Here is a 12,844-nt window from a genome sequence, read left to right as displayed (position 1 = left end):
TCTTCAACATTTAACATTACATTATGCTGTGTGCATTGAAGATTCAGTCTACTGAGTTTGTTTTTTGTTTTTTTTTTTAAGGATATTTTGAATTTACCATGGTACACTGTTCATTAACCTATTCCATTTATTTACATGCATTCTTAAGTCTGTTAATGGATTTCTACCGAACCCTCCCACCATGCACCTTCTAGCATCTACTATTACCCTCCCTGCTTTTACGTTAAAGTTCTTCAGCCTATGCTAATGAGTGAAAACCCAGTATTTATGAAGTGAGGACACAGAATATTTGTCTTTCATAGTATGATTTCTTCTACTTAGCATATCTTCTATATTCATCTACTTTGTCTCAAATGACAAGAGGAAGAATTCATTATTACTTTAGGCTGAGTAGTATGCCATTGTGTACATGTGTCACATTTTCTTTATCCATTCATTGGTTGTTGGGAGCTTAGGTTCATTCCAAGTCTCAGCAATTGTGAATAATGCTGCAATAAATATGAATGCAATGAATATGGATAAATGTCTTTGGCACATTGAGTTCCTGTCCTTTAAGTATATACCAGATACTGCGACTACAGGATCAAAAGATAGTTCTATTTTTAGATTTTTTTAGTCACTGTCATACTGTTTTCCAGAGGGGATGTACCATTTTACATTCACATTAATAATGTATAAAGGTTCCCCTTGTTCTGCAACCTTGCCAGCACTTGTTATTCTTTGTTTTGTTTTGGTTTTTTAGAGAGAGATTTTGCTATAGGGTGCATGTGCTCACCTGAGAGACAGAGACAGAGTCAGAAAGTGGGAAATCACCCCCCAGGGGACATGGCCATGCAGCAGTCCCTTCTCCTCCAGTCTCCTCTTGGAACTTTGGGCATGCACCCACATGTGCCTGACATGAGTTTTAAGTCACTGGATCTAGGACTCAAGCTGTGGTCAACTACATGGGAGTCCAGCAACTCAACCATTACACCATCTACTGGTCCCGATTTTTTTTTAATAATAGACAACCTGACTGAGGTTGGGTGTTACCTCATTTGGATTTTATCTGAATTTCCCTTCTGATAAGAGATATTGAGGGCCAGCCAGGCAGTGTGGTGGTTAAGATAACTGGATTCCATACAGCCAACTGTGTAGTTTGAGTCCCTGACTCAACAGCTTGAAAAACATGCTAGGTGCATGTGCTTGTGTGTCCAACATATTGAGAGAAAGATGGAGGAGAAGGGACTGAAGCATGGTCAACTCTCCCCAAGAAGTGCTTTCTCACTTTATCTTTTTCTCTCTCTCTCTCTTTAGTGAGCACATGTATCCTATAGAAAATTTTAAAATGTAAAAAGAGAGAGAGAAATTGAACATTTTTCTTACACTTTTTTTTTTCCACCAGAGGGTGTGTATGCTCAATGAAGAGAGATAGAAAATGCAAAAGCTCCCCCCATGGGGCATGGTCATGTTGCAATACCTTCTTCTCCATCTCTCCTCCCTTTCGGCAGTTGGAGCACAAATGCACTCACACCTGGAATGTTTTTAAGCTGCCGGATCTTGGATTCAAACCCCACAGTTGGCCATGTGGGATCCAGTCACCTTATCATCATGCCACCAGGTGTTCCTTTCATATGCCTTTTAATCACTTATAGATCTTGTTTTTAAAGTTATCTATTCAGAGGAGGGCCAGCAAGTGGGGTAGTGGTTAAAGTGCTGGATTCCCACGTGGCTGACTGCAATTCTAGTCCCAGATCTGGCAACTTGAAAATCCCAACAAACAAACAAACAAACAAATAAATCCTTGGGATCACAAGATGGAATACGGTTACATTGCTAGACTCCCATGTAGTTGACTACAGTTTGAGTCCCAGACTTGGCAACCTAAAACTTAGGCCAGATGTGTGTGCATGCATGCCCAAGATCCCAAGAGGAAAATGGAGAAAAAGGGATTGTGGTATGGCCATCCTCCCGGGCAGTCATTTCTCACTTTCTGTCTCTCTGTCTCTGTCTCTCCAGCAAGCACACACACCCTATAGCAAAACTCTCTCTAAAAAAAATTTAAAATAGGGGACAGCAAGTAGCATGGTGGTTAAGGGCACTGGACTCCCACATGGCTGACCACAGTTCGAGTCCTGGACCTGGTGGCTTGCTTTCTTACTTTCCCTTTCTCTCTCTGTCTCTCTCTAGTGAAATTAAAAAACAGTAAATAAAGTGGATAATTATTTTTAAATTAATAATAATAATAAATAATAGTAAATAATTTTAAGTTGCCTATTCAGGTTGATTGTCCATTTTTTTAATTGAAAAATTGATTTCTTGCTGTTCAATTGTTTGAGTTCTTTTTATATTCTGGTTATCAATTCCTTATCATGAGTACAAATGTGCACATATTTTTGCCCATTCCGTGGGTTGTCTCTTTATCTGTTGATTGTTTTGTTGTGTAGAAGCCTTTTAGCTTGATGCAATTCCACTTGTCTATTTTTGGTGTTGTTATTTATGCTTTAGAAGTCTTATTTAGGAAATCATTGCCTAATTCAATATTTTGGAGGATTCCCCTATGATTTCCTCAAAAAGTTTTATAGTTTGACCTTAAATATACAGAATCCATCAAGAAATTCATAAGTGTAATCAATGAATTCAGCAAAGTTCCAGGATATGAAATCAACATACAAAAGCTATAGCATTTTTGTACACTAACAATGCACAGACTGAGACAGAACAAAGAAATTTATTTCATTTACAAGAGCCACAGAAAAATAAAAAATACGTAGGAACAAATTTAACCAAAAGATGAAAGACCTCTAAAATAAAACCTATAGAAAGAACTGAATAAAAATAATAGAAAAAAACACTCCTTGTTTATGGATTGGGAGAATCAATATAGTTAAAACATGAGTGTTTCATTAATACAAAGTAAATGAATATAGAAGATTCAATGCTAAGCAAAACAAGTAAGACTGGGGCCAGCAGATGGCACAGCAGTTATGTCACTGGACTCCCACATAACTGACTGTGGTTCAAGTCCCAGACCTGGTGGCTTGAAAATCATGCAGGGTACATGTGCGTGCATGCCCAAGATCCCAGGAGGAGAATGGAGGAGAAGGGATTGTGGCATAGTCATGCCTGAGGGGTGATTTCTCACTTTCTCTCTGTCCACCCCCCCACACTAGCATGCACACTCTAAGTCAAAAACCATTTTTTTAAAAGCCAGACTATGAAAGACAAACATTGTTATCCCTCCTCAGTATGTCAAATATCTGCACTCTATAGCAAAAATAGAAAGATTCAAAGATATAATAGTAGGGAAGCCAAATATTCAAGTATTAATGCCAGAGACTACAGATGAGAGGGTAGTGAATAGTAGGAGGTGGGTGGGAGGGGCTCAGGGAAAAAATAGTTAACAGACACAAGAATGTAAAGTTCTCTGTTGACAATGATATGTATGATAATATTCTTAATTTGATTGTCACTTACCACATGTATGCTTTGAAAAACTATATTGTATATTATAAAGATGTACACTGATTAAATGTAAATAAGAAATCATAAAATTTTAAAAGAGTCGGTACTACCCAAATTGTTCTATAATTCCTAATTATTATCAAAATGCAAGTGATTATTCTTCACAGAACTTTTTTTAAAAATTAAAAAGTTTGTTTGGAAACAATAAAAACTCTGTATCACCAAAGCAATACACATAAAAAGAATAAAGATGCAGGCATCTCACTACCCAATTTCAAAATACTGGATCATCGAAAAAGTCAGGACATATTTTCTATGTTTTTCTACGCAAAAATGCATGACTTTTCTGATGACCCATGTAAGGTCGGGGGGAAGGAAAAAGAAACATGGCAGAAACATTCCCAGCGGCAGAATTTTCCTGTTTACCGCATCTGGCCCACCATCACTAACGGTATTTCCCCCCTTCAGCATTTGGCATGCCCACCAAAGCTGAACAGAAACAGCGAACTTCATTGGCCAGACAAGGACCCGTGGTGACCACCTATTGGACAACAGTCGTTTAAGAACAAGCAGCACCCACCCTGGGCGTGACTCCCTGGGCCTCTGAACAGGCCGAGGGACCTCACCTGAGAGCTTTTGCAGAATAAATTTTATTGGTTTTACTAAACCCCATGGCCTGACTCTGGTATTTTCGTCTTTGCCGCCTGTGACTCCACCGCCATTCCCAAATCAAACCTAACAACCCAAAGATTACAAAGCTATAATAACAACAACCAAAAAAAAAAAAAAAGGTACAAAACTTTCACATAGAACAATGAAAATGAATAGACAATACAGAAATAATTCAACAACATGAAGTTAACTGAATTTTGAGAAAGGTATCAAGTTTTCTAGTGGAGAAAAGATAGTATTTTCAATAAATGATACTGATAAAACTGAATATCCATTTTCAAAAGAATGAAATCCTTCTATCTTCAACTCCTATCTCTTACTATTTAAAAGCATTAGCTTGAAATGGGTTAAATACTTAAACATAAAGCTGAGCAGATTTTTAAAACATGATCCAACTGTATGCTGTCCACAAAACAAATACTTTAGATTTAAGGGCACACTTAAGTGAAGGAATGAAAAAAGCCATGCAAATGCTAACCAAGAGAGCAGAAGAAGAAAGGAGGGGGAAAAAAGAGCTGAGCGGCTATACTTACATCAGATGAAATAGATTTTTACTTAAAAATTGTCACAGGAGACAAACTAGGTCATTACATAATGAAAACAGTATCAATTTCACAGAAACACATAGAAATTATAACTATATACAACAAAAATCAGAGCACCTATAGAGAGAAAACAAAACTGACAGAACTGAAGGAATAAATCGAATTAACTCAAAACTACTAGGACATTTCAATATCCTAGTTTCAAAAGAGGATTAATGATCTGAAGAGAAAATCAATAAGGAATCAAACCAGACCTGAGCAACACTGTCAACTAAATGTTGAACAGTCATATATGGAACATTCTACACAACAGCAGGAGTACACATTCAGTACACATTCTTCTCAAACTCACATGGAACATTCGCTGAGAGATCACATGCCAGATTTTTTAAAAATTCTTAACAATTTTAAGAATGTTGAAGTCATTCCAAGTATCTTTTTACAACTATAATGAAATTAAACTGGACATCAATAATAAAAGGAAAATTCAAATTTATGTGGAAATTAAATAACACACTCCTGAACAACCACTGATTCAAAGAAGAAAATTAGAAAATCTCTCAGGAAAAATGAAGATGGAAACATAACAAGCATATGTGAATGGTAAAACATTTAGAGGAAAACAGAGGTGAACAACTGGCAAAGATTAGTAAAAGTTTCTTTTAATTTTTTTTAATTTGTTTTATTTATTCGTTCATTTATTTTAATTTGACCAGACACACACACACACAGACACTCGCATACACTCACACACAGAGAGAGAGAGAGAAAGTGAGAAAGCAAGCCACCAGGAGGTCTGGGACTCAAACCGTGGTCAGCCATATGGGAGTGTCCAGTACCTTAACCACCACGTCATCTGCTGGTCCCCTCTTTTAATTATTTTTAAAATAATTACTATAAAATCTCTTTCTCAAGATATACCATCAACTGAATAGAAACCAACCTACAGATTTGGAAAAGATATTCCTCCCACAAATATTTGACAAAGGACTCATAGCCAAAATGTGTAAAGATGTACAAATCAATGTAAAAAAGAGAAATAACACAACAGGAAAACAGGGAAAAGATCTGAATAGATCATTTACACAATAGAACAGAAGACAGACAGAGGGCCAACTGAAAGCACAGGGGTTAAGGCAGCTGGATTTTAAATGACTGACTGCGCAGTTCAAGTCCCAGACTCAGCAGCTTAGAAAATGTACAAGGAGTGTGTGCATATAGTGCTCAAAATCTCAAGAGGAAAATGGAAGAGAAGGGTCTATGGCCTGGCCATCCCCTCTGGGGAGTGCTTTCTCATTTTCTCTCTCTGTCTCTATGTCTCTTCAGCAAGCACACACCCTTTAGCAAAAATAGATAAATAAAAAAGATAAATAGATAGATAATAGATAGCAATAGCCATATGAAAAGGTGCCTAACAGTATTCATCATGGAAATGAAAATTAAAACCACCAAGAGCTACCACTATATCAAAATAACTTAAATAAAAAGAACTGAGAGGTTACAAACTATGTCGGTAAAATTTGAAGCAACGGAAGAGTACTGGAGGAAGGAAAAATTGATTTAAGTCCTTTGGAAAATTGTTCAGCAGTACAGACTAAACTATGCATAGGCCTGTACTAGGATCCAGAATCTTCACCTCAGGAGTTTAAAAAAAAAAAAATATGTATCTGCACTGCTCATAACAGAAAAAAAAAACTGTGACTACTAATGCCCTATGATGGTTGAACAGATTTTTTTAATGGTTTATTCACATGAGACAATGTTATAAAGCAATGAATATGAATAACACATAACCCCATATAAAAAATCGGCTGAATTTCATATACATAATGTTGAGTAAAAGGAGTACACACACAAAAAACAGTGTGTGTTTCTATTTTCATAAAGTACAAAATTGGATAAAACTAATTTATATTATTACGAGTCAAGGTAGTGATTATGTTTTCAAGACCAGTGACTAGAAGGGAATGTAAGGACTTCTGGGCTGCCAGTAATGTGTTTTGACCTGAGTTCTCATAACTTCTTCACAACTGCTCGGTTTGCTAAAATTTTGACAAATTTTTCAGGCTTTATTTTATTTTCTAACACAGTGTTAGGAACTGTGATCCTCTTGCTCACTAAAGTGTGAGAGACAATTACCCTCACGGATAGAAAACAGAGATATCAGTTCCTCCAAATGTCCTTGGTATATAATCACCTGCCCGACCCTCTCTCGTCAGACAGATGTCCCAAAGGTCCTGAACTCCAGACATCACTGTTTTTCAGTCTAAGTCTGATAATTATATTATATGGAGTCCATATATGACTTCTATGTGTTGGTTCTTGCTTTTGAATCTGATTTCCTTGTGTATCTCCTTATCTTTGGGTCTGTGATGAATATTGTATTTGAAAAATTATTAAGAAAAATAACTTGAGGTTTAACAAAACATCATTATCTCCCAAATATGATTTTTTTTCAGTGCTTTTACTTATCACTAGCAATCTAGGAATGATCCAAGATTAGTGCTCGAGATTTTCCAGACCACTAATGACTCAAGGCAAGGCTGCAATATATATGAAGCCTTCTTATTTCTGGCTTTCTCTTACTCCTAGGAAATCTTCAATCATTGCTGCACAATAAGAAGCTGGTTTACTCCTTGTAAACAAGATTCATTTCCCAAGACCCTTGCTTCTAGACATTAGCATTAAAGCAATTAACAATGTTCTTCTAAAGAAGATCTCCTGGGATTGTTTCCACAAAGGTTCTCCAAAAAAAGATAAATAGGCCTGATTCAGTCTTTCTTCAGTCCCTTTCTTCATGAGCCTGGGATTCTAGCATTAATTTTCAGATCCCTCTGCTCATCAGGGCAAAAACGGTCTCTTCTTCTGTAGGGATTGATGACCCTGGCAACAAATCTCCCCACCTTTAGCAGGTCCTATTAAAAAAAACAAGTTATATTCCTTTATCTCTTTAATGGATTTACATCTTGTATAGGAGGAAACTGGAGGCAACAGAACCAGTGAATCTGACAGCAGTGCAGAACAGTGGGTAAGGTCTGATGTCTCAGTCTCATGCTCTCTCACTCTTTTCTCCCTTCCTTATCTTCTCCATTTTTTTCTCTCATACAAACATACACATATGCTTTGTAAAATCTTTATACTCTAACCCCTAAGTGAATAAGGTAATAGTCCTCTAGTCTTTTGGATACTCTGAAGATTCCTACAGCATACTGTGACATGTCCTGCTAAATGTGATTATCGTAACCTACAGGAAAGCCCACCTGGGTGCAGAAAGGAGGTTCAGGGAGGTTGTGTGCCCTACATAAGGTCACACAGCTATGGAGTAGCAGAGAAGATACCAAAGTCCGGTTTTCTTTTTTTTAAGATTTTTGCTGTAAAGCATATGCACTCACCAGAGACAGAGACAGAAATTAGGAAAGAGAGAGGGAAAGTGAGAAATCACCCCCCACTACAATTTCCTCTCTTCCTTCTTTTTTACTCTGTATTTTGAGTGCACATGCACATGCACTCGGTATGTTTTTCAAGCTGCTGGGTCTAGGAAAGCAGTCAGCCATGTAGAATCCATCACCTTAACTACCCTGCCACCTGCTGGCCCAAAGCCCAGTTTTCTAACATCAAGTTTGTATCCCTTTTCTAAAACACACTCCACATTCACTCCCCTGTATGCCAAGACACACTACACAGGGGGGTGTATTTCTAAGGCCATCTGACCACACAACAATTCAGAACCTACAGATTTTTACAGACTCAGAGCAGTGTTTCCCAAAGGGTAAGATCAGAACCACAGGGTGTTTGCCAAAACAGAGCTAGTTGTTGGAACAGAACCAGTACTTCAAGGCAGGGAAGAAGCAAATCAGCTTTTTGTTGAAGCATCACAGGTGACCCTCTTGCCCATGAAAGTGTGAGAGACAATTACCCTCAGGGACAGAAAAGAGGTATCAGTTCCTCTGGATGTCCTTGGTATACAGTCACCTGCCCAACCCTCTCTAGTCAGACAGATGTCCCAAAAGTCCTGAACTCCAAGGAAGAAAGTAGTTTCTGACCATCTCTAAGGAGGTGAAAGGTCTTTCTCTCCAGGGTAGAAACAAATGTGCTCAAGGTAATGGTCACTGCAGGGAGTATCCATGGAACTATTTATCATTCTCAGGTCACTTAGAGAGTTTTGGAATTGTCTCAGAGAAGAGACTCATGAGTCCCCCTTTCTCATTTCAACTCTTTGTTTATTAAAGAGACAAGAAGCCTCTCTTTCGATGGCCTCAAATGTCCATGTTTTCTCATTCCTTGCAGGGGCAGGCTAACAGAAAGTAAATGAACTACCTAGAAGATCAGATCTAAACTGTACATAAGTACTGTGAGAAATAAATGAGTTCATTCATGGTACAGAACCATAGGAGAACTACATGGGTAACAAATACCAAATGTTGGAAGTTGTAGACATAAGACATCTCTAGAGTGTGCAGTATGGGGTACTCCCCTCCTCACTTCAGAACCAAAGGACAAACACATCATTATAGTTTCACATATTAGTTTAAAAGAGACCTTAACAAATACCTCCTTTGACTAAATACTTGAAAGGATCACTTAGCCCACAGGACCATGCAACCTGTTTGAATCCCCTATGTGACCAGGGAATGCAGTTCCTCCCCAGGCCCTTCTCTTGCATAGCACTTAAGTCCTGATGGAGATAATCTAGCTCATCCTCTCTTTTCCCTTCTTCTCGCTAGTTCCTGACCTGGACATCCGTATCCCTGTGTATGCAAGGTTTCTTTTATGGCCTAGCATATTGTCTACCCTGGAGAATGTTTCAGTGGCAGTTGAAAAGAATCTTGTTGTCTTTGGTGGCAGTATGTTCTACAGATATCTGCTAGAAATACTTCACTTATAGTGTTGGTCAAGACTTATTTCCTTGTTGATCTTCTGCCTAGTGATTTTACCCATTATTGAAACTGGGATATTTGGCCACCCAACCATTACTGTTGAATTAGCTAGTTCTCCCCTCATTTCTACCAGTTTTTGCTTTAAGCACCTTGGTACATGTGTGTTTATAGTTTTATCTTCCAATGGATTGATTCTTTCATGATTATAAAACATCCCTTTTTCTCTAAAGTAGCTTTTTTTTCTTTTTAATTTTATTTATTTGTGTTGTCAGAGGGTACATATACTCATCAGAGAGAGGGAAAGAAAGAGAATCTTTTTTTTTAAGAGAATCTTAATATGTCTGTTTATTAAAGTTTAGGGTCAGCCAATGGCATGGTGGTTAAGGCAGCTGGATACCACATGGCCAACTGCACAATTAAAGTCCCAGAACCAGCTTGAAAGCATAAGTATGCATGTCCAAAATCCCAAAAAGGAAAACAGAGAAGGGACTCGGCCATTCCCCTGAAGGAGTACTTTTCTCACTTTCTCTCTCTCTTTCTCCGTCTCTTTCTTTCTCTGATGAGCACACATTCCCTATAGCAAATTTTTTAAGTTTATTTCATGCCTCTTTTGAGAATTTAAAGACCATACTTGATTCTCATTAATATCATAAATTCATATAGATGTGTCTGCTAACAATTAAGTGGGATTGTTTTACATTACAGTAACCCCATCCATAATTTCACTTTTCACAATTCAGTTTCCCATGATTCAAACTCTGTTTCAAACATATTAAATGAAAAAATTCCTAAAATAAACAAACCATTTGTAAGTTTTAAATTGTGCACCAATTGGAGTAGTGTGGTGAAATCTCATGTAGTATCATTCAAATCCCTTTGTCCAGTGTGTTCATGCCATGTCATGCCCATTAGTCACTTAGTAACCTACCTGGTTATCAGGTTAAACTAACACAGTGCTGTATAGTACTATCTATAACTATAGTTCTATCTGCAGCACCAGGCATCCATGGGTAATGAGGAGGGGAACTACTGTATATTTTGACCTTATTATTTCTGGTTATTGTTTATGATAAACACTATTGATTGAGTGCTCACTTTATCCCAGCTCTTTGTGTTAAGCGCTTCATGACAAAATTTTCTACTCACTCCAACCCATTTTCCACAAGAAGCTGAGTCTTACAAAATTCAAGTGGCCTGGTTTTTTTAGCCATGATAGCACACTCAGACTTGAATGAAGCACTCTGATAGCACTGTTTTAAGCACTGCATTAAATGGTTTATTGATAATATCAGTTGGGGTCTATTCATGTTGTGACTTCTAAAGGCATTTCATTTGATTTTCTTAGATCATATCAGCAATTAATGATAATTTTTCTTTCTCCTTTCCAATATTTTTATTTCTCCTCTTTGTCCAATATTTTTTCATAATTTTTCACAATATGTTTATCCATTTGGACAATATCCATTTCTTATCATGCATATACCTGTATTAAATATCATTTAAACCCTATATAATGTCATAACATTATTTCAAGAGAAATTTAAAAAGGCAAGACTTAAAATAAGAATTAGATATGATTCCTATCATATTGGGTATGCCAGATCAGAAATTCATTAGAGTTATTAAGTTGCATGGGAATATTCCATGTTTTCTTTTTGTGCTTATTATTACTTCATTGTTTTGTCATTTAAAATTTTAGTCTGGCACATTTTTAATGCTAAAAATTGGTTAATTTGGGGGAACCAGCAGTTAACGTAGTGGCTATGTCACTGGATTCCCATGTAGTCGACCGTGGTTCGTGTTCCGGACCCGGTGGCTTAGATCTCACGCCGGGCGCGTGTGCATGCGTGCCCAAGATCCTGAGAGGAGAATGGAGAAGGGATTGCGGAGTGACCATCCCCCCTGGGGGGTGGTTTCTCGCTTTCTGTCTCTCTGTCTCTCTCTGTCTGTCTGGCGAGCGCACGCGCCCTATAGCGAAAAAAAATATTGGTTAATTTTGCTAGTTTTAATGTCTATTCAATTGAGGACACTTAGTAAATTTTTGTTGATGCTAATGTTGCAGAAAGTTGGGGAATGAATGGAGATAACCGGAGTGGGGACTCAGAGTTCTTACTCCTTGGGATCTCAGAAAATCCTGAGCAGCAGCAGATCCTGTTTTGGATGTTCCTGTCCATGTACCTAGTCACGGTGGTGGGAAATTTGCTCATCATCCTAGCCATCAGCTCGGACTCCCACCTGCACACTCCCATGTACTTATTCCTGGCCAACCTGTCTTTCACTGACCTCTTTTTTGTCACCAACACAATGCCCAAGATGCTGGTGAACCTTCAGTCTCAGAACAAAGCCATCTCCTATGCAGGATGTCTGACACAACTCTACTTCCTTATCTCCTTGGTGACCCTGGACAACTTCATCCTGGCAGTGATGGCATATGACCGCTATGTGGCCATCTGCCGCCCCCTCCACTACACTACAGCCATGAGTCCTGGCCTCTGTTTCCTGCTCCTCATCTTGTGTTGGATCATCTCCATCCTCTATGGCCTCCTGCTCACCCTCCTCATGACCAAGATGACTTTCTGTGGGTCACGGAAAATCCACTACATCTTCTGTGAGATGTATGTCCTGCTGAGGCTGGTGTGTTCCAGCACACAGATCATTCACACAGTGCTGGTTGCCACAGGATGCTTCATTTTTCTCACTCCCTTAGGGTTCATGATCATGTCCTATGTCCACATAGTCAGAGCCATCCTCAGAATACCCTCAGCCTCTAAGAAGTACAAAGCCTTCTCTACCTGTGCTTCCCATTTGGGTGTGGTCTCCCTCTTCTATGGGACACTTGGTATGGTATATCTGCAGCCCCTCCAAACCTACTCCATGAAAGACTCAGTAGCCACAGTGATGTATGCTGTGGTGACCCCCATGATGAACCCCTTCATCTACAGCCTGAGGAACAAGGACATGCATGGAGCTCTGGGAAGACTTTTAGGGAAACCATTTCACAAGTTGAAATGAAGATAGTTTTAGAAAGATGGTGTTGAAGGGAGACTGGGGATATCCTTCACCATAAGTATGGCCTTATCCTGTGGAGTATACAACAATAATTAGGTAATAGCTTCTGCTCAGAATGAATACATATGTGATTTTAAAAAGAAAGAAAGAAAAGACACAGTGTGAAACTAGTGTCTCCCAGATCTCACCACCCTTGGTCACCTTAACATTACTACCAGAAATTTGCCAGATCAAGTTTTCTTTCTTTTTTTTTTTTTTTTTTTTTTTTTTCAGGGGTTTTCTCTTTTGGGAGGTGTC

At 38.4% G+C, this 12,844-nt stretch overlaps 1 protein-coding gene across 1 annotated transcript; it reads left to right on the top strand.

Annotated features, from left to right (window-relative positions):
• The first annotated feature begins 11,564 nt into the window (after positions 1-11,564).
• On the top strand, positions 11,565-12,550 carry LOC102492009 (olfactory receptor 1D5). Its single transcript, XM_014583825.1, has one exon. The coding sequence runs from the start codon at positions 11,612-11,614 to the stop codon at positions 12,548-12,550; it is 939 nt and encodes a 312-aa protein (XP_014439311.1). The 5' UTR covers positions 11,565-11,611.
• The last annotated feature ends 294 nt before the right edge of the window (positions 12,551-12,844 follow it).

The sequence above is a fragment of the Tupaia chinensis genome, unplaced genomic scaffold (assembly GCF_000334495.1).
Source record: "Tupaia chinensis unplaced genomic scaffold, TupChi_1.0 Scaffold144899_1, whole genome shotgun sequence".
NCBI lineage: Eukaryota > Metazoa > Chordata > Mammalia > Scandentia > Tupaiidae > Tupaia > Tupaia belangeri.
This window is presented reverse-complemented; position numbering and strand designations above follow the sequence as displayed.